The following is a 24,212-nucleotide window of genomic DNA, read 5'->3' as shown; positions in this document are numbered from 1 at the left end:
GAAATTAAGAGATCAGCAACTGAAAATAATCTCTCTCTCTCTCTCGATATATATATATATCTCATGTGTCAAAGGACATAGAGTGGCTGAGTGGATATAAAAACAAGACCTGTATATAGCCACCTGAAAGAGACTCACTTCAAATCTAAAGACAAACACAGAATGAAAAAGTTATGCCATGCAAATGGAAATCAAAATAATGCCAGGGTAGCAATACTTAGAAAAAAATAGACTTTAAAACAAAGACTATAGCAAGAGGCAAAAATAATAATTAAGGGATCAATCCAAGAAGATATAACAGTTGCAAATATATATATATATATATATGTACCAAACACAGGAACATCTAAATACACATAGTAGTTATATCTGTTTTTCAGATGCTTGGGTTAGATAAATTGTATATAACTTCCACTTACAGAAAGAGTAAGTGGAAGAATTGAGTCTAATTCCTAGTCTTGCTGAAGCTGGAATCCAATAAATTTATAGCAAAGAATTTTAGAAGGATGGGGATAAATACAAAAAGGCCCAGAATTCTCAGCTGATTTTAGTCATGAATAATTGTAGAACACAATCTTGAATCTGTTTGGTCCTTACTCCATAAATGATAGGGTTCAGCATGGGGGGTACCAACAAGTATATGTTGGCCAGCAGGATGTGTGTGTGGCATGGTGTATGTTTACTAAAGCGGTGGCTGAGGAAGGAGAAAAGAGCAGGAATGTAGAAAATGAGGATGACACAAACATGGGACCCACAAGTGCTCAGGGTCTTCAACCTGGCATCTTTGGAAGGGAGACTGAAGACAGTATGGAGTATCTGTACATAAGACAAAGATATGAATGTTGCATCTGTCCCAACAATTAAGATAATGACTGCCAAACTATAAAGGCTATTGATGGAAATGTCAGCACAAGCCAATTTCACCACAGCCATGTGCTCACAGTATGTGTGAGGGACTACATTGCTCCGGCAATATGGCCACATCCTCACCAGGAAGGGATGTGGTATCACTAGCACTAGTCCACATAGAAGCACTACTATGCCAGCCTTAGCCACCACAGAACTGGTAAGAGTGGATGAGTGTCTCAGAGGATTGCAGATTGCCACATACCGGTCAAGCGCCATGGCCACAAGAAGCCCTGACTCCACCCCAGAGAAAGCATGGATGAAAACCATCTGAGTGAGGCAGGCATGGAAGCTGATTTCATGATAGTTGAACCAGAACACACTTAACATCTTGGGAAGAGTGGAGGTTGACAAGATGAGGTCTGTGATGGCCAACATGGAGAGAAAATAAAACATGGGTTCATGCAGAACAGTCTCAATTTTGATGATGAAAAGGATGAGTATGTTTCCCATGAGGGCAACAACATACATTGAGCAGAAAGGGATGGATATCCAAATATGCAAGTCTTCTAGACTAGGTATGCCCATCAGGATGAAGGTATTGGGATTAGTGAATGCAGTGGAGTTAAAGTCAAGCATAGTGATTCTGGCCACATGAAGATATACTCTTGCTCTCTTTCTCTCCTTTGTGAAATGCAGTATACTCTGATAAATATAAAATGCTCAGTGTAAAAATACAACCAAGCAAATTTATTCATATTTTGAATCCTCCTTGATGGACCGCCTCTGAAATTAGAAACATTGCATTCCTCACAGTCAGCTAATAATCTCATCAAGGACTACTAGGAGTAGAGACTATCTTCTTAGGTTCAGAATGTCCAGAGTATTCTGCCTGATACTAAGTGTTCTCTTTCTGTGATAGCCAAGCTGAGCAAAAGTCCTAATAAATAATGCAGTTTCCTCACATCCTAACAAAGCAATGGAGGCAACATGTACAGCATTGCTATCACTAAAAACTACCCCTCCAAAATAATTAGTCTTAGGATAAATTCAATGAGGTAAAATCTCAATAGATATGTGTGAAAGCAATCCATGAAGGGATAATAAGCTTTCCCATACTTTGAATGATAATACTTTCTGAAATTTGTCTCCCAAGTGAATTTTTGGTCATAAAAGAAACAGGATCTAATTACTTAAATGCATAATAGCTCTAAGATAGCAACAAAAACATGACACCTACATCCAAAAAATCTATGCTCCCTGGATTTTCTAGTATCCCTGGAAAAATGTGACTCAGGCAGATTGGTCCATATTTTCCTAGTGATATATAAATATGTCCCCAAAGGAGTAACCGTTAAATTGTTCTTCCTTTTCATCAAATTTATATTGAAATGATAATAGGGCACATAAACTTCTTACCACACCTGAGAATTAGATTACACTTTGGGAAAGAAGGACTGATGAGCCCTAAATCAATCAAACAATCCTCATGATTTGAAAATAGATAACAGTTGCTACATTTTGGGGTCACACATGTACCACAGAAAAGGCTAAGAGTTATTAGCCGGTGCTCGATTGCTAGCTGGTATGCAGTCTTGTGGGGTCTTCATTATCATCCTCAATTCATAAAAAAAGAAGCTTATACTTTATAGAAGCTAAACATTCCTCCAAAGTCACACAATCAGCATGTTTCAGAAGGAGAAAAATATACCCTGATTTCACTTCAAAACTTCATCTTTGTTCTACTTTAAGAAAAAATCAAAATAAAGGAAAAACTCATACTTAAGGTTTTCCACAGCTCTTATCATGAAGGAGTCTCACAGAGAACTCAGAAGCAATAAGGACAGATGTTCTTATTTACTTTTGCTTTACAAATGAGGATTGATGGATAGATTAACATGACTGATAGCAAATCCATAAAGAAATCATAAATTGTTTATTCCAACACCTCAGTGATGTTCATTGTGAAACTGGTGGTCAGTGTATTACTTCTTTTAAAATATTCTTAAGCCCAGAGAATATACCTGCACACACTTCTGTTTCCAAAGTTGGCACCAGTTGACTTGCAGACAAAAACGTCTCAAGGATGGTTGAGGAAAACCTCAAGAGCACCCTGGTCTAATCTTACAAGTGGCTAGTTTCATATGGTGGGGCTACACTGATTTACCTTGTCAATAACGAGGCAGTCCAGAGAAGTCTCTCACTTATCTTCAGAGGGACCGCACCGTCTTCCTCTGCTGCATGCTCTCAGTCTACTTTCAGGACAAATGAGTCTCAAGAATCCAGAGAAATTTAAAATGTTTATTCCTCAGCTTTAGGAAGCTCTTCTTCACACGAGTTTGCTATAGGCCCCTGGTCATTGCCTCTCTCAGTTATTAGGTTTGAGCAAACATGGATGAGTTGTCTGTCCTCCACATTAATTGTGTTGTGTTGAATCAAAGCTTGGAACTTGGAGATTTGAATCATCCCCTGTGTGGAAGGCTGATTGCATGCTTTATAGCCTCACTTGGGGGCAGTCCCAGGGGCTCAGATTTTGCAACAGATGTTTCTTCACCTTCCGGGAAATGTAAATGATGCCTGAGGGAGTACACATTTTCTCTATCATGTGATGTGAATTAATAACAGGATTTGATTTGAGTGAGACTGAAAGAGCTTTTTTTTTTTTAAAAACATCTTGTCTTTTTTTTTAATTTTATTTTTTAAAGATTTTTTGATGTGGACCATTTTTAATATCTTTATTGAGTTTGTTACAATATTGCTTCTGTTTTATGTTTTTTTTTGTTTGTTTTTTTGGCCCCAAGACATGTAGGATCTTAGCTCCCTAACCAGGGATTGAACACTTACCCCCTGCATTGAAGGTGAAGTCTTAACCACTGGACCACGAGGGAAGTCCCTGAAGGAGCTTTTTTAAAGAAACAGCAAAGCAGAAATACAGTCAGAGTTGTAGAGGACAAATTTATTTACCAAGGGCGGAAGGGGGGTGGTATGAACTGGGAGATTGCAATTGACATATATACACCACTATGTATAAAATAGATAACTAATGAGAACCTACTGTATAGCACAGGGAACTCTACTCAATGATTTGTGGTGACCTAAATGGGAAGGAAATGAAAAAAAAAAAGTGAATATATGTATACGTATGACTGATTCACTTTGCTATACAGCAGAAATTAACACAACATTGTAAAGCAGCTATATGCCAATGAAAATTAATTAACAAAATAAACAATGTATTTACTCACGTTCTGTGCCTCTGATAACACTAGTTTAGTTAAAATTAAGGATGTAGTTATATAGCGGACTTAGCTGAGCAGGCAACACAGAAATAAAGTAGAAAGCTGGATTCATGAAATACTGTCAGTCTTAACACATGTGGTTCTCTCTGTCTCTCTGTCTCTCTCTCCATATGTGTGTGTGTCTCTCTGTGTGTGTATGCATAAAATAGACACACATATTCATGTATATGTTTTCCTGAATATATACATATGTACACAGAATCACATATATGTATATATACATATTCAGACACACACATGCATATTTATAAAAATTCCTACACCTATAAAAAGTATGGGGATATTATATATTCCAAACAAAATACATATACAGCATATGTGCATTTGTGTGTGTCTCTGTGTGTGATTTTAACAGTTTGATATTCAGTAAATATTTATTACATGCCTACTATGTACTGTATCTGTGTTAAATGCTTTGAAAAACAGTATTGGAGAAAACAAATACCATGCCTTCTCTCAAGAATCTTATGCACTAGTGAGAGGATTCATATCATTAACATTTCAATAATATGCTACAGAGAAATTAAATAGGATAGGATAATAGTTTAGTGAGTGACTGGAGTGATTACCTTAAATTGATTAAAGAAAGCCCTTTTTACGAGTTGACTTTTGACAAAGACATACACACACACATATATAAATATATACATATAAAGAGGTTTTTAACAATATTGTTCAATAAACAAAAAAAGGCCCTTTATAAACTTCAATTATAATTACAAATTTATGAATTTATATTTTTTATAAAAATTGATGTGTTAACTGTTTTTATATTTTTATTACATGAATAAACCTGTGTGGTATGTGTTTACTAAAGCGGTGGGTGAGGAAGGAGAAAAGAGCAGGGATGTAGAAAGTGAGGATGACACACACATGGGACCCACAAGTGCTGAGGCTCTTCAACCTGGCATCTTTACAAGGGAGATAGAAGACAGTATGGAGTATCCGTACATAAGACAAAGAAATGAATGAATGTCACAGTAGTCCCACAATTAAGATGACTGCCAAAGACTACTGATGGAAATGTCAGCACAAGCCAGTTTCACCACAGCCATGTGCTCCCCTACAGAGAGGGAACACCCAGACTCTGCACGGTGCACTTTCACTACAGATGTGAGGCAGGGTGAATGACCAGAGTCCAGAACCATGGAAACCTAAGTGGTAGTCAGTAGAGTGACCTCTTTGAAATAGTTGATGTATCTTACCAGTTGTAAGGCCTTGGGGAGATCCTTAGTACTCTGAGCTGCAAAATAGGGATATTAATACTTCCTCTCTGTTTATTAACCTGCGATCACAAACCAGAATCTGTAAAGATGACAGTGTTTTTCACTGTGTTAAAATGAGAAATTAAGTTATAGAGTCCCATTTTGTTCTAATGGAGTTGAATCTAATTTACATATTCCATGTTTCAGAATGAAAATCAAGTATTTGTAAATTTATCCCAGGAAGAAAGTCTCTCAGAAATGAGTGTTAATTACACAGCTGTAAAAAGGAACAAAATTGGGACATTTGTAGAGACATGGATGGACCTAGAGACTGTCATACAGGGTGAAGTAAGTCAGAAAGAGAAAAACATATCATATATTAATGCATATATGTGGAATATAGCAAAATGGTACAGATCAACTGGTTTGCAAGGCAGAAATAGAGACACAGATGTAGAGAACAAACATATGGACACCAGGTGGGGAAAGCGGGGGAGCTAGGGTAGGATGAATTGGGAGACTGGGATTGCCATATATACATTACTAATAAGAAAAAAAATATCAAATTGTACACTTTAAATATATGCAGTTTATTGTATGTCAATTGTATCAATAAAAGTTCTAAAAAAAAATGAACGTCAATAAAGGAGTCCTAAAAGTTTTGTCATTTGTTCCCTAAGTGAAATGTATGCCTGAAATAATATAAAGATGCTTTAAAACACAGATCCTAATCTAATTAGACTAGAGAATTAACTTTCAACTTAAAATGAACGATGGGGCTCAGTTAACATACTCCCTCAGAAGTGACCATGTTTATACTATCTGTAAGCTATTGTGTTTTATTAGAAAATCAAAAATTAGCACTGAGTCATATCCATGGATTATAATAATGCCAAGTTATACCAGCTAATGTTACAAAGGACTCAATGTCAAGGCATTTTTTAGGCACTACGTATGCAATGCTTTATTTTATTAGCACTAAAGCCATATGAAGTTAATATTATGATTATCTCAGTGTCTACGGATAAATAAAATGAGGTTCAGGGAATGATTTTCCTAAGATCATTAAGAAGTGGGAGTTTGAAGACATAAAGCTACGTTTGCCTGGATTTAAAGGGAGTGTCCATGAACACCAAACCGAGTTGCTATTGCTATATATGCAACATATTTATAACCCTGAATTAGAGCTACTATAATGAATATGTTGAAACAGGTAAACTGTCCCGTAATGGTGGCAGAATTACAGATAAAAGGACTGACTTTTCCCTCTGGACCTTAGAGAAGATTTGACCAAGTGACCTCAAAAGTCTATACTTTTCCCACAATTACGATGCTCTTTGATTTAACTTTAAATCATTGTAATTTCCTTTAACATTCATGTAATGACTGTGAGTTTTTAGTGGAAATCTACTTATCAGATGGCATCAGCACAATAGGAAATGGAGTTGAGATATGGTCTTAGGAAATGTCAGGTTATATTTTCTACATCTTAATTCCAAGACATTTTCCCAGCTAAAAACAGCTCTTTAAAATTCAGTTGCCTTTACTTTGTGTACTCCCAGAAAAGTCAGCATATTTTGATTACTGTAGCTGCCAAGTTCCACTCAGATCCTCAGAATTTTCTTTCCTTCTTCCAACCTCACCTTTTCCTGGGTCTGGGACCACCCATAGACCCCCACCAATTGTAGACCAGATGATTAATGATCTAAACTCTCAATGTCTTTCTTCTTATCCTTGAAGAGTCCACATATTTCTTTTTTTTAAAGTGATGAACACTACTGGAAATAAGGTAAGACAGAAAAAAAGTAAAAATCAAGAATGTTTTACAAAGCATAAAATTATTTCTACAGTTTTAATGAATCTATAGGATTTAAATAATTGTCCAATTTTGAATAGAATTTTTTTATTCTAACTTATAATTACCACCTACTCTTTTATATACCTTAGCAAAAGCACTATTGCCCAAAGGAAATTTGGGAGAGAAAGACACATGTTCAAATTCTGATTGTAAAGTTATGTTTATAAGCTATCTGAGACAAATTGCTTAGACTCTCTAAACCTTTGCTTTGTTTGCATGTAAATCTGGTGTGATAATCGCATCTAACTTATAAAGCTGTTTTGAAATCTGAGAATAGTGTATTTAGTTGATCCTTTGTTAGCATAAAGAATCAGTCAAATAAAGGAGAAAAAAAGCCATTTTACATACATGATTTGGAGAAAAAAATAAACCCTGCAGACCATCTCAATGGGTTCTTTCCCAATTGATTAGGCCTCTGGTGTCCTGAAATAGTATTGAATTCAATAATAGTGTAATTAGAAATTTGGTTGAATGTGTTGAGGAACATGTTTGAGAAATCCTCAGTAGGGCATAAAAATCTGTCCTATTTGAAAAATAAGTACTAAATTTAGGAAATCTCAGAGTTAATGGAAGAGCACATTCTAGGATACAATACTAGCATGCTGTGAGACTGTGTATTCCCGTCAAATTTTTTATTATTCACAGTAATGTCATTCACCTATGAACTTGTTGCAAACAATGATGGTAACCATGTGAATAAAAACTGATGAGTATGAATAAAAGAGAACCAGAAATAAAATCTAAAACCCATACAAAACAGAATATTTAAATGTAAGGCAGTTTGTTTATGGAGTTCATTTCCAGTCTGTCTCTGACAGCTCTCAACCCCTGTGCAGCCACTGAAGAGAAATTTTCAGCACCTATTGTCTTTGTATGCTCTAGAACGTCATCTAAATGAAATTATTTACTTTGTACTCTTTAGTAACTAGTACTAATTGGTAACTAGGATAATTTTTAGATTCATCTATGCTGTTAGATCCATAAGTAGTCAGTCCTCTCTGTTGCTTAATAGAATTCCATAATATAAACATGAATAGTTGTGATTTTCCACTTTGGGGTAATTATGAATAAAGCTGCTAAGAAGCAAGTTTTTGTGTAAACACATGCTTTCCTTTGTCTTGAGTAAGCACCTGGGAGTCAACTGTTGTGGATAATCTAAGCGAATCTGTAGCTCCACATTATCGCCAAAATTTGGTGTTGTGATGTTTTTTTATTTTGGCTGTTCTAGTGGATGTGTTTTAATATATTTTTATAGTTTTAATGTCTAATTACTATTGCCTAAAGATTTTGAAAATTTTAAAGTCATTTGTATATTTTCCATTGCCACATGTCAATTTAGGTCTCTTTCCTTTTTCTAGTGATCCTTTATATGTTCTTGACACATTCATTTTTCGGAAATAATAATTGTGAATATTATTTCCCAAATTTTGCCCTGTAAATTCACTTTTAAACAGTAAATTTAAAAATTTTACAACATGTAACAGATGACTTATGATTTTTGCTTTTTTGTTCCCTATCTTAGAAACAATTACTTTCCACCGGGTAGCAAATCTATTCCCCCTTCCCTTGATTCTATAGATGTTATGATTTCAGCTTTTAAAAATATATCAAGGTCGATTTTTGAAGTATGATTAGTATTTGTATATGGTGTGAAGAGGAGTCAAGGTTTTTTTCACAATAATATTCATAGGCACCAGCAATATTAGTAGAAAAAATTCTCCTCTTTTCATTGAACTACTATATAGTCAGTTTATAAAATGTAAACAAGTATGTAAAATGTGTCTATTTCTCTTCTTTCTATTTATCTGTTTATCTATCATTGTGTAAATGGTGAAGCCTTGATCACAATAGTTTTATATAACATAAGTCCCTTAGTTTTGCTATTCTTTATCCAAGGAACTTAGGGTGTTTTTATAATCATTTTAGAATAAGCTTGAATTTAAAACTGTTTTAAATTGATTGCCCAATATAGGAAGAACTGACATCTTAACACAGTTTGGTCTTTTTAATCGAGGATGTTTTATACTTTAAAATTTTTAAGTCTCCTTAATTTCCAGCAATTTTTAAAAATTAAGTATAGTTGATTTACAATATTATATTACTTTCATGTGTACAACACTATGATTCAATATTTTTAGATTATACGACATTGAGTTTGTACAAAATTATGGCTATATTTCCCTGTTCTGTACAATATATCCTTGTTGCTTTTCTATTTTACACATAGTAGTATATATCCCTTAATTACATATCCCTCTCTTGCCTACCCCAGCTTCCCTCTGACCACTGGTAACAATAGTTTCTTTTCTATATCTATGAGTGAGTCTGTTTCTGTTTTTTGCATACATTTGTTTGTTTAATTTCTTTTTTATATTCCACAACTAGTTGATAACATAGAGCATTTGTCTTTCTCTGACTTATTTCACTAAGCATAATACACTCTAGGGGCATGCACATGGTTGCAAATGGAAGAATTTCATTCGTTTTTATGGCTGAGTAATATTCCATTGTGTATATATACCACATTTTATTTATACATTCATCTGCTAATGGGCACTTGGGTTGCTTTGATTTCATGGCTATTGTATATAACACTGCTATGAACATTGGGGTGCATGTATCTTTTCACATGACTGTTTTAATTTTTCTCCTATTTTTTGGTATATACCTAGGAGTGAAGTTGCTGGATCACATGGTAGTTCTATTTTTAGTTTTTCAATGCACTTCTATACTGTTTTCCATAGTTGCTACACCAACTTATATTCACCCCAACAGTGTTACATGGGTTCCATTTTCTCCACATCCTAGCCAACATTTGCTATTTGTTGACTTTTTGATGATAGCTAATCTGACAAGTGTGAAGTGATATTTCACTATGGTTTTGATTCGCATTTCTCTAACTAGACAGCTACATGTAAAAGAATGAAATTAGGGACTTCCTTGGTGATCCAGTGGTAACGAATCTGCCTTCCAGTGCAGGGGACATGAGTTCAATCCCTACCTAGTCAGGGAACTAAGATCCCACATGAAATAAGAACATTTCCTCACACCATATACAAAAGTAAATGCAAAATGGATTAAAGACCAAATTGTAATACCTAAAAGACTAAAACTCTTAGAAGAGAACCCTCTTTGACATAAATCATAGCAATAATTACTTGGATATGTCTCCTAAGGCAAAAGAAATGAAAGCAAAAATAAACAAATGGGACATTTAAAAACTTTTGCACAGAAAAGGAAAACATTGACAAAATGCAAAGCCAAACTATTGAATGGGGAAAAATACTTGTCTATTTTATAATTTTAAGTGCTTATTGCTAAGTACTCTGTGTTTCCAATGCCATTGTAAGTAGTACTGGAAGTTTTTACAAAATTTTAGTTTAAAATTTTAATTTCCAATTGTTTGTTAATGGCACATACAAAAAGTATTGATTCTTATACCTGAGAAGTTACTGAGCTAAATGACTGGCTCTAATACTTTGATTTTTCTGTGAATCTTCATGTCTTTTATGAATAGGAAAGTTTACTTCTTTCATTCCAATATCAATGCCTGACTTCTTTTTCTTGACATATGGATGCCATTAGAACCTCCAGTAAAATACTAAATACAATCAATATTAGTTGACATTCTTGCCTCACTCCAAATCCTAGGGACAAAACTTTCAGTGTTTCATCATTCAGTATGGCATTAGCTGGAGTTTTCTCATAGTTTCCTTTCACCTAATTGAACAAGTTTTATTTTTTGCCTAGTTTGCTGAAAATTTTTTCTTTTAATTCTTATGCATGGATGCTGAATTTATCACTACTTTCTCTACCTCCATTAAGATGATCATGTTTTTGCACTATTTTTATATGATGAATAACAAATTTTTGTCTGTAAAACTAGAAAAATACTAATACTCAATTCATTAAACATGTATAAAACCACAGTTTTATTAAAGGATAGGCATAAACACAGTCTCATTAAAGCAAATGAAGGGAAAAGTGCAGCCAAGAGAGAGGAAACTATGACAGGCAGATAAGCCTCATACGGGGAAATTTTCTTAACCATCATTTTCAAAGTTTCCCTACACTAATTACTACAGTTTTTTACATAACATTTGGGTGAGTTTTCTCTTATGTATATACTCAACAAAGTAACCAAGTTAACTTGATTATGTTATACAAGTTCTGTTTAATGGAAGCATTTTCAATTGACACTAGCATACATAGAGGAGCATTTCAACAAGAATGAGCTAAACAATGATCATGAATCAGTATACCACAGTAACATCAGGGAAGTCTGTTTCTAACTTTCATAATCTCCATGGATTATTAAATGGAATACGCAATAATTTGATCATCTTGAGAGATAATTCTGCTCAAATTCCCTTCCATTATGTTCTTAAGAATTCTATTGGTATTCTAATATATATAATATATTATATATATATATATATATATATATAGTGACATCCGACCACCATATATTCCCTCACGTCTCCCCAGAAATACTGGAGAAGATAGTAGAGCATCTTCCAAGAGTCCTCAATAAAATGTCCGCTGTCAATGACACTGCCTCACATCCTTCTGCCTTCCTTCTGCTGGGTATACCTGGTCTGGAAGCTTTCCACATCTGGATTGCTTTCCCTTTCTTTGTTGTTTACTTGATAGCCCTCGTGGGGAATGTCACAATCCTGTTTGTGATCAAGATGGAGCAGAGTCTTCATCAACCCATGTTCTACTTTCTGGCTCTCCTCTCCTTTATCAATCTAGGCCTCTCCACATCTACCATACCCAAAATGCTGGCCATTTTCTGGTTCAACCATAGGAAGGTAAGCTTTGAAGCCTGCCTCATCCAAATGTTCTTTATTCACACCTACACCAGTATGGAATCTGGTGTACTCCTGGCCATAGCAATTGACCGCTATGTCGCCATCTGTTATCCACTGAGGTACTCCACTATTCTCACCAACAAAGTGGTAGCCATCATGGCTTCTGTTGTAGTGGGGAGGCCAGGCCTCCTTGTCATCTCCTTTTGCCCTCTTCTCAAAAGATTGCCTTTCTGTGGACACTACATTATTCCTCATACCTACTGTGAGCATATGGGAATTGCCCGTCTTGCCTGTGCTAACATAAGAGTCAACATCATCTATGGCTTATTTACCATTGCTGCCCTGATCTTTGACTTGATCCTCATTGCCCTCTCCTATGTTCAGATCCTGCGAGCTGTTTTCTGCCTTCCTTCCAGGGATGCCAGACTCAAAGCACTTAGCACAAGCGGTTCACATGTCTGTGTCATCTTAGCCTTTCACACACCAGCATTTTTCTCCTTTATGACCCACCGATTTGGTAGAAATATTCTTTGCTACATTCACATCCTTCTGGCCAACCTGTATGTGGTTTTCCCTCCTTGTTTAAATCCTCAGTTATGGGGTCAGGACAAAGCAAATTTGGGATCGAGTTGTGAGAATATTTGTCAAGAAAGAGTAACCCAATGTATTCAGAAGTTGACAAATTCTTGCAGGCTAACCTTTAGTTTGTACATCTTTCAGGGTGCCCAAAATTGAGATTAATATAAAGGCCACTAATGCATTACTTCAGCCTTTATTAGAGTCCTTTAAGCTCACACTCAATGGTTCCGTTATACAATTTCCATTTTAACTTCTAATAGATTATACTGCTTTTTGTCATTGAAGGTAGAGAAGAAGAGTGGGACTAGGTAAAAAATGTAAGGAAATTTCTAAATATGTGAGGACAATGTTCTCCATGTCAACCGTAAAATTTATGTACAGTTTTGATAAAAAGGAAGATTCTGGTTGCATGAAATTCATCATATTTTGACTCATGCATCAATATTTTGGAATCTGTCCTTCAACTGCCTATTTTTTTGTCACTATTACTTTCATCTAGATGATAGTTCTTAGTTTCACTCAAAGGATTATTGCAGTCTCTGTGTTATGTATACCTCAATTCTGTCTCCAAAACAATAAAACTTATTCTATGCTGGCAGCTCTACAATAATACTAAAACCAGAGAAATGCATTCATGAAAATAAAATTAGTTATCAAATTCTTTCACAAACTCAGCTGCAAAAATTATTGACAAAAATTATGCAAATTGAATTCAATGATATATATTATAATGACCATGCTGCATTTATCTCACAAATTCAAGGATAATTTTTGCATTTGAAAATCAATGTTATTTCACTATGCTTTTGAAGAAAAGTAATAATACACGATCATGTTAAATACAGAAAAGCATTTTAGAAAATCCATTATGAACTCCTGATAAAAATTTCAGAAACTAGGAAGAGAAGGGTGCTCTTCCACAGCATGAAGAAAAAATATATATACACACATATATATGTGTTTATAAAAAAAGAAAACTAGAAGTTACATCATACTTAATGATGAAAGACTGAATATTTTTTCTCTATTGCCAAAAAAAAAAAGAAGAAAAAAAGAAAGGGTCTCTGCTCTTATCATGTATTCACTATTGTACTGGTGGTTCTACTCAATACATTTAGGCAAGCAAAAGGAAATAAAAATCATTGACACACTAAAAATAAAATTAAATTCTATTTACTGCTGACATGGTTGGTCCCTGCAGAAAAACCTTATGTAACCTGAAAAAAGCTTTTAGAGCTAATATATGAGTCTAGAAATTTTAGCAGATACAACGTCAGCAGATTCAAATACTTTGATTTCTTATACCAATGACATCCTATCAGAAATTCAATTAAAAGGTCATTTTAAAATGCTTAAATATAAAATATTCATCAATATATTATACAAAATACGTATATAGATAAGACCTGCATAAATAAAAAATAATAATCATTGCTGAGAGAAATTTTAAAAGACATACATAAATGGAGAGATATACAATTATCATGTATACAAAGTCTTGATATTGTGAATATTTCTAAACACTTATATAGATTTAATCATATTCCAATCAAATTCCCAACAGGCTTTTTATTGTAGAAACTGGAAAGCTGATTCTAAATTTATATGATATGTAAAGTAAATAGAATAACCCAAAACAAATTTGAGAAAAATGTAATACATTTGGGGTAATTACATTAATGAGTTTGCTAGCAGCATAAAAATACACAAATTGATCAATATCTCAGGAGAAGAAGCCCAAATATAGACCATATATATATATATATACACACACATATATATATATATGGTTAATTGATTTTCAACAAAACACGAAGGTTACTCAATGTAGAATGCATAGATGTACAAGTAAAAGCATGGACCTCAACCTATACCTTACATCCTTTACAAAAATAAAGTAAAATAAATTTGGATCATAATCCTAAATATACAACCTAAAATTATAAAACTCTAGGAGAAATTATGTTAAAGATCAAAATCAAAATGCATGTACTGACTTAATATAATTTAAGGGTTTCTGCTCTTATAAAGCATAGTTAAAAATATGAAAACACAAATTGAGACTACAAGAAAAGACTGCAGATTAAATATCTGATAATGGATTTGTATCTAGTATACACAAAGAAGTTTTAAAATTAGGTAAAAAGAAAACTAGCCATTGAATACAAGTGGGAAAATATTTTAATGAATTTTCCATCAAAAGATATATAGATTGAAAATAAGCACATGAACCATTCTTAATGTCATTAGTAATTTGAAAATGTAAATTAAAGTCCCAATGAGATACAATAGCTCACTATTAGGAGATCCAAAAATTTAAAAGGCAGATCATAACATGTGTTATGAGGTGGAGTAACTAGTACTCTCATATATTGCTGTTTGAAATGTAAGTGTTACAATTATTTTGAAAAAGAAAATGATGACTTCTTACCTCTAAATTCACACCTGCAGATAACAAAGCCCTGTCAACCCTACTATTTTTTAAGAGACTTTATTCTTAAGAGTAGTTTTGAATTCACAGCAAAATTAAATGGAAGATTTAACAATTTCCCATACATCCCTTTCCTGCTTAACACATGCAGCATCCCCAGTTGTCAACAGCTCCAATCAGAGTGGTACATGGATGAACTGACAGTGACATAGTAATCACCTAACATCCACAGTCTGTCTTAGCATTCACTCTTCATGTTGTACATTTAATGAATTTGGACAAGTGTATAATGACATACATCTATCATTATAGTATTTTACAGAGTATTTTCACTTCCCTAAAAGTCCTCTGTGCCCTGCCCTCCATCTCAACCCCTATCAACCACTGATATGTTTATTGCCTGTATAGTTTTGCCTTTGCCAGAACATCACATAGTTGGAATCACACAGTATGTAGTCTTTTCAGATAGGCTTTTTTCACTTAGTAATATGCATCTAAGATTCCTCCAAGTCTCTTTATGATTTAATAGTTCATTTCTTTTTTCACGATGAATAATATTCCACTGTCTGGATGCACCACAGTTTACTTATCCATTCACTCACTCAGAGACATCTTGGTTGGTTCCAATTTTTGGCAGTTATGAATAAAGCTGCTTTACACATCTATGTGCAGGTTTTATGTGGATATAAGTTTTCAACTCTTTTGGCTAAATACCAAAGAGCATGCTTGCTGGATCATGTTGAAACGGTTTGTTTAGTTTTGTGAGAAATTTTCAAAATATCTTCTGAAATGGCTATACAATTTTGCAATCTATCAACAATAAATGAGAGTTTCTGTTGTGCCACATCCTTGCTAGGATTTAATGTTGTTAGTATTACAGATTTCAGATACTCTAATAGGTATGTAATAGTGTCTTATTATTGTTTTAACTTGCATTGCTTTGACAGCATGTGATGTGCAGTATTTTTACATATGCTTATTTGCCATGTGTTTGTTTTCTTTGGTGAAGTGTCTGTTAAGGTCTTCAGTTCAATTTTTAGTTGGATGGTTTATTTTTTATTGTTGAGGATTTTTTTTCCTTTTCCTTGTCTTTTTAAATTACATCACAACATTTTTATCTTTCCTTTTTCTAAAAATGTTTATTGGGGTATAGTTGATTTACAACGCTGTGTTAGTTTCAGGTGTACAGCAAAGTAAATCCATTATATCTCTACATGTGTCCACTTTTTTTTAGATTCCTTTCCCATATAGGGCATTGCAGAGTATTAAGTAGAGCTCCCTGTGCTATACAGTAGGTCCTTATTGGTTATCTGTTTTATATACAGTAGTGTGTATATGTTACTGTTGAGTTTTAAGAAGTCTTTACATATTTTGGATGTCATTTAATAAATATGTTATCTGTAAATATTTTCTCCAAGTTTTTGGCTTTCCTCTCATTCTCTCTTGACAATGATTTGTAGAGTATGATTTTTAAATTTTAATGAAGTCCTACTCATCTATTAATTCTTTTAACAATTGTGCCTAGGTGTTGGATCTAAAAAGTCATTGTCATACCCATGGTCATCTAGGTCATAGCCAAGGTTTTCTCCTATGTTATCTTCTAGAAATTTTATAGTTTTGCATTTTATATTTGGGTCTGTAAATCCATTTTGAATTAATTTTTGTGAAGGACGTAAAATCCTTCCAGATTCATTTTTTCACATGTGGGTGTCCAATTGTTCTGGCACCATTATTGAAAAGACTGCCATTGGTTTACTTTACTGCTTTTGCTCCTTTATCAAAGATCAGTTGCCTGTATTAATGAGAATTTATTTCTGGGCTCTCTACTCTGTTCCATTGATCTATTTGTCTATTCTTTCACCAATACTAGACTGTCTTAATTATTGCAGTTTTATAGTAAGTCTTGAGGGTGGGTAGTGTCAGTTTTCCAACTTTGTTCTTCTCTTTCAATATTGTGTTGGATACTCTGGGATTTTTTCTTCTCTATATAAACTGTAAAATCAGTTTTCAGGTATCTCCAAGTAACTTCTTGAGAAATTGATTGATATTGTATTGAATCTGTACATCAAATTGGGAATAGCTGACATATGGGCAATATTGTCTTCCTACCTATGAACAAGTGATATTTCTCCACTAGTATGTTTCTTTGATATTTTGCTTCAGAGTTTTGTAGGTTTCCTGTTATTAATATTATAACTATATTTTAAGAATTATTCCTAAGTATATATTTTAATTTCTAATATAAATTGCATTCTGTTTTTCATTTCAAATTCTACTTTTTCATTGTTATATGGGAAAAGGATTACCTTTTGTATATTTGTCTCTTATCATGCAACTTTGCTATAATCTCTCTCTTTTTTTTAATTGGAGTATAGTTGCTTTATAATGTTGTGTTAGTTTCTGCTGTACAACGAAGTGAATCAGTTTTTGCATACATATATCCCCTCCCTCTTGGCCCTTCCTCCCACCACCCCATCCCACCCATCTAGGTCACAACAGAGCACCAAGCTGAGCTCCCTGCGCTATACTGCAGGTTTCCACTAGCTATCTATTTTACACATGCTAGTGTGTACATGTCAATCCTGATCTCCCAATTCATCCCACTCCCCCTACCCCCCAATGTCCATCCATTCATTCTCTATGTCTGTGTTTCTATTCCTGCCCTGAAAATAGGTTAATCTGTACCATTTTTCTAGATTTCACATATATGTATTAATATAAAATATTTGTTTTTCTCTTTACTCTGTATTATAGACTCTAGGTCCATCCACGTCTCTGCAAATGACCCAATATCGTTATCACTCCTAGATAATTTTACCTACCATAAATGTAGGCCTATAGTCGCACAAAGTGTTGTACACAGATATTCAGAGCTGCTTTATTGACAATATTCAAAAATTGGAACCAACTAAAATATAATATCTATCAAAAAATGATGATAGACAAACTCAAGCATATCCACATAATATAATTCTATTCAGCATTATAAAGGAATAAACTGATGATACATGCCACATGTAGATGAATCTTAAAATAAAATGCTTAGTGAAAGAAACCTATAACAGAAGAAAGGAAGAATGCTGCATGATTACATCTACAAGCAATTCTAAAAAAAATCCAAAAAGCAAAAACAACCTAATCCATAGACATAAGCAGTCATTGCTTGGGAAAGTAGGATGGATTTCATGGAAAAATTATGAGTATGTAGTATGTATTTCATAGGCAGGAAATTTAATAAAAGGTATGTTTATTATCTTGATTATGGTACCTGTCTCACCGTTGAACACATATGGCAAAGTATATTATATTGTACACTTTAAATGTGTTTGCAGTGTTGTATTTCAGACATCAATAAAGTTGTAAAAAGAGGTTTTTTTAAAATTTTAATTTAAATCCCCAATGACTGTCATTCTTAGTCATAATAAAAAGCCAAAATGTCACCTGGGTGTTTTATGTGTTGGATACCTTATATAACCTTGAACTTTTCTCCTACTATGTTCTGCTTTGCATATCACACTCTACTACATTGGCCTCCTTGTTTCTTTCAGCCTTCAGGGACATTGAAAATTTCAGTGCTTTTGCCTTCCTATGTCCTCTGCCTAAAATACTTTTTTAAGAGATTGCTTTGTTAAACCTTTTTTGTCTTCAAAAACTTTCTCACATACCATTTGCCAAGTGATACTTTTCCTGACACCCTGAAGTAGAAATTTACCATTCTCCAAATACAATCACCACTTCATTCCTCTTCCTTTATTTTTTCCATAGGACTTATCTCCAACTGTTACACTATATTTACACTTAAAACTTTATACTCGGGAGAGTCAAAAATTATCCACACTCTGGCTGTAGAATTTATAGAAGTTTTAATATAACTGGAGTGTGGATAATTTTTGACTCACCCTGGTATTAATAAGATAGGCTAGTCTTTCCAAAATGCAATAAGCCCACTACAGCTAATCTCTCCCACAGACTAAACTTAAAATCTGGGCAAATTACAAAACAGTTTCCTTAGGATTATAAAATTAGCAAACAAGGTATGTTGAAACAGAGTCAAATTTGAAGAACTGATTTGTATCATGTAGGTGTTAATTTTTTTCCCCCTATGTCCTTTCCTTCTACTGATTAGAAATCAAGTCCCCAGAATAGATATAGCAGATTGTACAGGCAACCAAAAATGAAAGATACACCCTTTTTCTGATCGAAGGATCAGGGGAAAGATCTCTGAACCTGAGAGCAGAAGGGTCTCCCCATTTCTTCTTTGTTTTTTTACTAGACTTGAGTGACTGTTATGTTCCAGTCACAGACTAATACAAGCAGCAAAGACTTAGAGAAGGTTGATATTTTTGGTCAGTTAATGAGAGGGAAAGAAAGAAGGAAGGAAGGAAGGGAGCGGGAAGGGAGGGAGGGAGGAAAGAAGGAAGGAAAGGAGGGAAGAAAGGAGAAAGAAAAGAAAAAGAAGAAAGGGGAGAGAGAGGAGAAGGGGGGAAGAAGAGGAAAGGAAAAAAAGGAGTTAAATTACTTTTTCCTTTCTTTCTTTTTTCTCTTTCTTCCTTTCTTCCTTCCTTCCTTCCTTCCTTCCTTTCTTTCTTTATAAAATTTGAACTCTGCCCTTTTAACATCTACTTAAATATACACTGGCTTCCTTTGGCTGCCATACAGAAAAAGGTGTGTTTCTCCTTATCCTAGACCTTTAGATATTTGAAGATATCTAAATGGCTTCCTCTTAGTCTTCTCTCTTCTTTCAGATAAACATACTTAGGACATGCAGGCTGTTTTCATTTTTTTTTTTTTTTTTTTAAGATATGGTGTCTATATCCCTAACCATCTCGAACAATTTCCTGGATAATTTCCAGTTTGTCCATGTTAAGAATTCTGGAGTGGAGCGTATTGGCTCTGTACAGACACAGGGAACCACCTAACATTCCTGTGATCTTGACTTGAGAGAGGTTGTTTTACAAATATCTTACAGACTTCCTCCAAAGGTTATTATCATGTCAGAATGCCCTATGATATACCTAGAGGTACATATTATTTCCAACAGTCTTATCCTAGAACATAGTTCCTCAGAGATGTCACCTTAATTCTGAGAGTTAGGAATAAAATTGGTAATAACTAAGCTCTTTTATGATGGCTATGTCATAAAGCCACAGTATCAACAGGAAATATAGTTTATAACGATAGATAACAACATTGTATCATTTACACCTAAGAGCTATTCTTTAATTGCATCTTGAATTTCATGGTGCGTAATGGGAGAAAATAAAATCAAAACCAATGTTTGTCAATACAATAGGCGGTAATGTGTGCTTAGAAAATTTGTGGTGTGATTTTTGGTAAAGCATACCGGACTTAGACTAAAAGGGACCTCACACATCATACCTGCCTATTTGTGTACTGAGAGGTAAGTTTCTCAACTGCATCATTCTGAACATAATCAAAAACCTTTGAGACTCGGGCACAAAGTTCAGAACTATTTCTAGAACTGCTCTTCTCAAGCCCAGCAGCTATCCACTGTAGTGTTAAAAACTAGCATATGGACTTAGAGAAGTCAGATGTCCGGGGGCCCAGAGAACATGGCATTTCAACTACTTCAGCTAATTCCATGGGTTTATGTTTTGGGTTTGGTACTGAATTATTCAGACTCAACTTTGGAATGTAATCAGTTGGGTTTTCCATTGTATCATAAACTAGCTACTTGAGTAGAACTCCTTCAAAGATGTGGATTTTCTACTCATTATTAAAAACGAAATATGTTTTATTTCAAGCCTAATAATAGGTAAGATAGCAAAAATGTCTGTCATTGGGCATTCTCATTATATATCATCCACTCTGTTTTCAACATTTATAAAAGCAACAAGTAGCCAACATCTGTGATGTGCTTACTATGACTTGGATACTATAATTAACACTATAATTCTATCAGTGATTCCTAACAGAGGTGATGCTGATCTTTAGAGGGCATTTTGGAAATTTCTTGTTGTGTTTTGTTATTATCATAGTATTTTGGAGGCACTACTGGATTTAGTGACTATAAACTAGAAAGAAACCTCCTGCAATACATAGAATAATTCCTCCCAAGCTCCCACCTTTACAAAATGTGCTGTATGTGAGAGGAATTTCAGATATACAGCTGGACATTGTGTAGTTAAAAAAAAATCTATAATGTTCAGAATATGGAATTTCACCTTGCTTGTATTTATTGTTCTGAATGTATATTTTTCACTTTGCTTTACTAATAATCAAAACATACTTTTGCATAGTTTTAACAAGTAAACATGCACTTGATATTTTGGAAATGTAACTATTCAAGAGAATATTGTATATTGTTTTATTAAGATAATTACCGGAAATTATTCAACGTTTGTAAAAATTACATTCCCAACAGCAACAATCACATTTCTCATGGCATTTTAGTAATTAGTGGAATACACCAGGATTCACTGGTATCTGTAACTTTCATATTCACAGTTATTCTATGCATAGGTGCAAGGCCTGATTACTTTATTGTGTCACCTAGTGTTGTTATGCAAAGTATATATGTTGCTAGCTTTACATTTATATAACTACTTGGGTATTCTGTTATTTTTAAAAACTCAACTATATTTGATTCAGGAGGATAAAGTACACATTAGAAAACTGTTTACATAAAGGAGAATTTAGACTCAATTATGTTCAAAATTATTAATGGATTAAGGTATGTACATTATCTTATTTTAGGCTGAAATTCACAATCATGAATAATGGATTTTTATCCCTCTATCACAGATGCACCTCAGCCTAAATCTCACACCTTAGACAACATAAAGTTTTGGAAAAATCTTTAGGAGAAAATTTTCATAACCAAAAGTTAGGCAATAAATTTCTTAGATATGACACAAAAAACCCGATCCATACAAGAAAATAAGATAAATTGGACTTGATTAAAGTTAAAATTATTTTGATATAAACTGACTTTGGCTTAATAAGTTCCAGAGACTATACTAAATACTAGCTTGGAAAGATAAATAATAATTAAAAGTTTTGCTCTAGTTTTTTCTACTTCCTATGTATCTTCAGTATTTGCTAATAATGCTCACTGAAATCAATATACTTACCATGCTGTCTAGCCTATGAATCCAAGATTTAGCTGAAAAGTTTTCCACTTCAAGGTAATGCTGTTTCATTTTCAACATTTCCTGTTTAATAAAACCCTTATCTTTGTTGATGATCTGGGGCATCACAAACCTTGCAAAGTTAAGCACATTTGATTGTTAAGAATTTAAAGAATCTCTCCCTGATTCTTTTGGTTTTAACACCATAAATAATAGGGTTCATCATGGGTGGAATAAGAAGGTATATATTGGCTATAAAAATGTGGATATGTGGAGCAATGTGGTGACCAAACCTATGAGTGAGAAAAGAGAAAAAAGCTGGTGTATAAAACACCAAGATGACCCATACATGAGAGATGCAGGTATTTAAGGTTTTGACGCGGGCAGCTTTGGATGGCAGATTAAAGACCGTGAGAAGAATAAGGATATAGGAACAGATGATCAGTATGAAATCTAATCCTCCTGTCAGGAATGCCACAATTAGGCTGTAGCCTCTACGAATCTTGGTCTCAGAGCAAACCAGCTTTATCAGGGCCATAAACTCACAGTAAGTATGGGAGATGACATTAGTTTTGCAGTAGGAAAGCCACCGCAGTAGGAAGGGGTGTGGACTGAGGAGTACAGCTCCTCTGCAGACAATGAGCAAACCCAAGCCTACAATCACTGCAGGTGTTAAGATAGTGGAATGTCTTAGTGGGTGGCAGATGGCTACATAGCGGTCAAAAGCCATGGCCAAGATAAATCCAGATTCCATAGTAGATAGAGAATGGATAAAATACATTTGAGTAAGGCAGGCTTCAAAGTAGATCTCTCTGTCATTGAACCAGAAGAGACTGAGTATCTTGGGAAGGGTAGAAGAAGTAAGTATCAGATCAGCGACTGAGAGCATGCATAGAAAGAGGTACATAGGTTCATGCAGCTTGCAATCTGTCTTGACAATTAATAAAAGGGCAACATTTCCCATCAGTGACAGTAGGTACACCAGACAGAAGGGAATGGAGATCCATATGTGGGCAGCTTCCAGTCCTGGAATGCCAAGTAGTAGGAAGGTGGTAAGTTGAAGATTGGTCCTGTTGGATCCTAACATTATTCAAACAATGGGTATTCCATGATCCTATCCAAAGTAAAAATCACAAAGATTACAAACCTGAAGACCAATTTTTTGTCATTATTATGTACTGGGAAAGATGTTGACATCCAATAACACACAACTAGCTGTTGAATGATTTCTTTACTAATATAATCTTTCAATTCATCAAATACATGGAACTGTATTCTCTTCTTTCCCTTTTTCTCTCTATTTCTCCTTGCCTTTTTTTCAGGAAGTGTTGTCCAGATGGCTAGATACATTTTAGTAATATCATATAGCATTACAACCAACCACCAAAGATGAGATCAGGCATTTATATATTCAACTCTTACCACACTCCCAGTGATAGGGTTATAGATACAAGGAAAAGGAGACTTAGGAAATACTAAGGAACAATTAGGGCAATGAAAAAGTGTGGATAAAAGTGATCTTATATTGAAAGGTAAGTCATTGAGGTAATATGAGTAAATTTTATGATTTCATAAAATCATCCAAACTGAATGGTAAGAAATCATTATTTTGCAAAGATAAATCAACAGAGAAAATGACTGTTTCTGGAATACATGGGTATTCAGATTACTAGATATTTGTGCTCTGCTGTAAATGATCAAATCAAACTCTTCCAGAAGGTGTATGATATATTCTTCAGTCATATGATACACTTGATTCTGATGTTTGCTTTCCCAGAAAATGTTTTAATTTTTTTTGTTTTTTAAAAATTTTATTGGAGTATAGTTGATTTACAATTTTACATTAGTTTTAGGTGTACAGCAAAGTGAATCTGTTATACATATACATATATCCACTCTTTTTAATATTCTTTTCCCACATAGGCCTTTACAGTGTATTGAGTAGAGTTCCCTGTGGTATACAGAAGGTCCTTATTAGGTATCTATTTTATATATAATAGTATGTATATGTCAATCCCAATCTCCCAAATAATCCCACCCCCTGTTTTCCACCCTGGTAACCATAAGTTTATTTTCTAAATCTGTAACT

The 24,212-nt window shown here is 34.2% G+C and overlaps 2 protein-coding genes and 1 pseudogene across 2 annotated transcripts; 1 reads left to right on the top strand and 2 right to left on the bottom strand.

Annotated features, from left to right (window-relative positions):
- Positions 1-537: 537 nt before the first annotated feature.
- Positions 538-1,485, bottom strand: LOC130860842 (olfactory receptor 52E2-like). Its single transcript, XM_057749390.1, has one exon. It carries the CDS (start codon positions 1,483-1,485, stop codon positions 538-540), a length of 948 nt encoding a protein of 315 aa, XP_057605373.1.
- Positions 1,486-11,737: 10,252 nt separating this feature from the next.
- LOC130861421 (olfactory receptor 52E4-like) lies at positions 11,738-12,680 on the top strand (annotated as a pseudogene).
- A 7,589-nt stretch (positions 12,681-20,269) lies between these two features.
- On the bottom strand, positions 20,270-23,210 carry LOC130860841 (olfactory receptor 52K2-like). The gene is made up of 2 exons (XM_057749389.1): positions 22,285-23,210; positions 20,270-20,351 (listed from the first exon to the last, which is right to left on the bottom strand). Exons 1-2 carry the CDS (start codon positions 23,208-23,210, stop codon positions 20,270-20,272), a joined length of 1,008 nt encoding a protein of 335 aa, XP_057605372.1.
- Between the last annotated feature and the right edge of the window lie 1,002 nt (positions 23,211-24,212).

This window comes from Hippopotamus amphibius, chromosome 9 (assembly GCF_030028045.1).
Source record: "Hippopotamus amphibius kiboko isolate mHipAmp2 chromosome 9, mHipAmp2.hap2, whole genome shotgun sequence".
In the NCBI taxonomy this organism is placed as follows: Eukaryota; Metazoa; Chordata; class Mammalia; order Artiodactyla; family Hippopotamidae; genus Hippopotamus; species Hippopotamus amphibius.
This window is presented reverse-complemented; position numbering and strand designations above follow the sequence as displayed.